Source organism: Montipora foliosa, unplaced genomic scaffold (assembly GCF_036669935.1).
Source record: "Montipora foliosa isolate CH-2021 unplaced genomic scaffold, ASM3666993v2 scaffold_387, whole genome shotgun sequence".
Taxonomy (NCBI): domain Eukaryota; kingdom Metazoa; phylum Cnidaria; class Anthozoa; order Scleractinia; family Acroporidae; genus Montipora; species Montipora foliosa.
In genome coordinates this window covers 187,501-189,879 of record NW_027179687.1, presented here as the reverse complement: position 1 = coordinate 189,879, position 2,379 = coordinate 187,501, and the positions used below count along the sequence as shown (strand labels likewise).

The 2,379-nt window shown below is 36.7% G+C and overlaps 1 protein-coding gene across 1 annotated transcript in view; it reads left to right on the top strand.

Moving 5' to 3' along the window:
• Positions 1-19: 19 nt before the first annotated feature.
• The window catches only part of LOC137987746 (DBH-like monooxygenase protein 1), a 13,081-nt gene continuing 10,721 nt past the window's right edge, over positions 20-2,379 (top strand). The window contains exons 1-2 of the mRNA XM_068833815.1: positions 20-157; positions 2,070-2,246. Of these exons, the coding sequence (XP_068689916.1) occupies positions 32-157; positions 2,070-2,246 (303 nt within the window). The 5' untranslated portion in view covers positions 20-31. The remainder of the gene's footprint in view (positions 158-2,069; positions 2,247-2,379) is intronic.

Here is a 2,379-nt window from a genome sequence, read left to right as displayed (position 1 = left end):
CTCTTACAGGATACGACATGCTGATGGTTACATGGTTCCGGACGTAGATTCACAGCAAGATTCTGAACTGATTTCGCTGTCGGAGGACAATGGCAAGACCATCATGAAATTTAAAAGAAAGTTTGACACCTGCGATACAGATGACATTAAATTTAAGGTGTGGTAGTTGACGGTTTTGTCAGAGATTATAACGTTGTTGCGTCAGTTCAGTAAAAACTGATTCACAACAGGATTTAAAAAAAGCCTCATTAGAAATAAATGATTGAAGACCATTGAACTGGGAAGAGCGAAACTAGTACTGGAACCTTTACGAGTGAATGGCAAAAGATAAAAAAGGGATGCCCCCAAGGAACTTGCTTCGGAACACTCTGGGGACCATATTCCATAATGACTTGTTCGTTTCCATGAAATATTGCCAACTACCTATGTACGCCGACGTTCATCAGTTGTATTCATCAGGAACCAAGGCCAGTGATGTAGAAAAAACATTAAACGATCAAGCGCAGGTTGCACTGCAGCTAATTGGCATTCCGACAATAAACTGCTAGCTGACAAGGAAATTTCCAGGCTATGCATGTAATTACTAAGAAAAATGGCAAGAACTACCAAAGATCCATCTCAAGGTTGACAATGAGCAAATCAAACAAACGACATGTCTTAAACTCTTAGGAGTTACAATAGATCACGAATTGTCTTTCAGTGAACATGTCAAATACATGGTTCTCCTAAGAATGAAAAAATAATTCCAGAAAAGGCTAAGCTACACATATTTAAAACTAAAATTCTACCACATTTGACATATTGCTCCATAGTTTGTATTTTATCAGATCTTCGGACAAACGAAAACTTTAAAGGTTACAAGAGAAGGGGCTAAGGGCAGTCTATCTTCAACTTGAAGACAAAAGCAGTCCCTCTGAAGACCTTCTAAACAAGCTAAGCTTGTGACTTGAAATAATCAAAGACTTCAAAGCATAGCTGTTCTTATGTTTAAAGTTAAACATGGCATCTGCCCCACATATATACCGATCTTTTTAATCTACAAACCACCCAATAAAGCGTCATGCCACGCTTTAATGCTGTAACGCCGGTACGGAAAGCTTCCATTTACCTCGGCACCACGAGAAATGCAAGCACCCCGAGTCAGTTTCAGAAATTAGTAAGACAAATGGATCTCTCGACCTTAATCAGCAGCGAATGTGCACCTGACTGTTTTCTCTGCAGCTCGTAGAGACAAGGAGTATTTTTAATAGATTAGAATCGGTAGATTTCTATATTTTTCTTAATAGAATAGCATTGTATTTTTGCACAAGTATATCCTAGAATTTCACCATATTTAATATTTATTTAGTATTTACTGGTATTTTTTTTTTGCTTTGTAACCGTGTCTCCAATTAGCAGGTATGCTAAAGTACTTTGACACAAAATAGAGTTATTGTTGTTGTTGTTGTTGAAAACTAAAGCAACTAATAAACATTGCAAAACCAATTCAATGTTTTCGACGCTGGATCAAAGATTGATTTGAGATATGGTCAAATAACACAAATAGCAGTTATAAACATTTTGAAAAAATGCATTTTATAGACTTGGCGTTTCGTATGTTTCAACAAACACTTTCAAAAGTAACCGTTTATATTTAAAGAAAACTTTTACATGCAAATACAAATAGAGAGAGGTTTGCGTTCTAGAACGAAAACAAGTAAAAAGTTACTTGTTAATAAAGTGACAGCTGGTCACTGTGACTAGTAAGATTAGCATTAAGATCTGGTTTCAGTTCTTGTATAAACAATTTTTCTTTTATTTTTCAGTGGTAATCACTTTTGCCTCAGCTGATGCAAGAATTTCAAAATGATCCCACTTTATATAATGTCCAGTGGCTTAGATGTGATCCGCAATAGCTGATGTGTGTTCCCGCTGTTTAGCGAGGTCTATAAATGCATTACTTCAAAATGTTTATACTGCAATTTGTGTTATATTTTACACCATTTGCAACCATGACGATTTTACTTACTCGATAAATTTTGAAACCACGTTGTGCCCGTCTTATTGATTTTGTCGTAATAATCTTGCAGTCAGGAACAACAAAAGTTATCTACGCTTATCACCCTGACGATCCCTCGTCAGAAAGCTCCATTCCAAGGCACAGCCCTGCAAACCGAGGTCCAAGAAGTGTACTCTTGCTAAACAGTGCCAAAAAGGACTCTATTTTGCCACCTGATGCTAAATACTTCGACATAAGACACAACAAGGTAACTTATCCAATAGCTGTCTTCATTATCATATCATCATTTAAAAATTGATATAAATTATGGCCCCGCGCGGTGACAAAAAACTAATAATTTAGTCTCAAATTGGGAAGAAAGGCATGGGAACGAGTTGGTC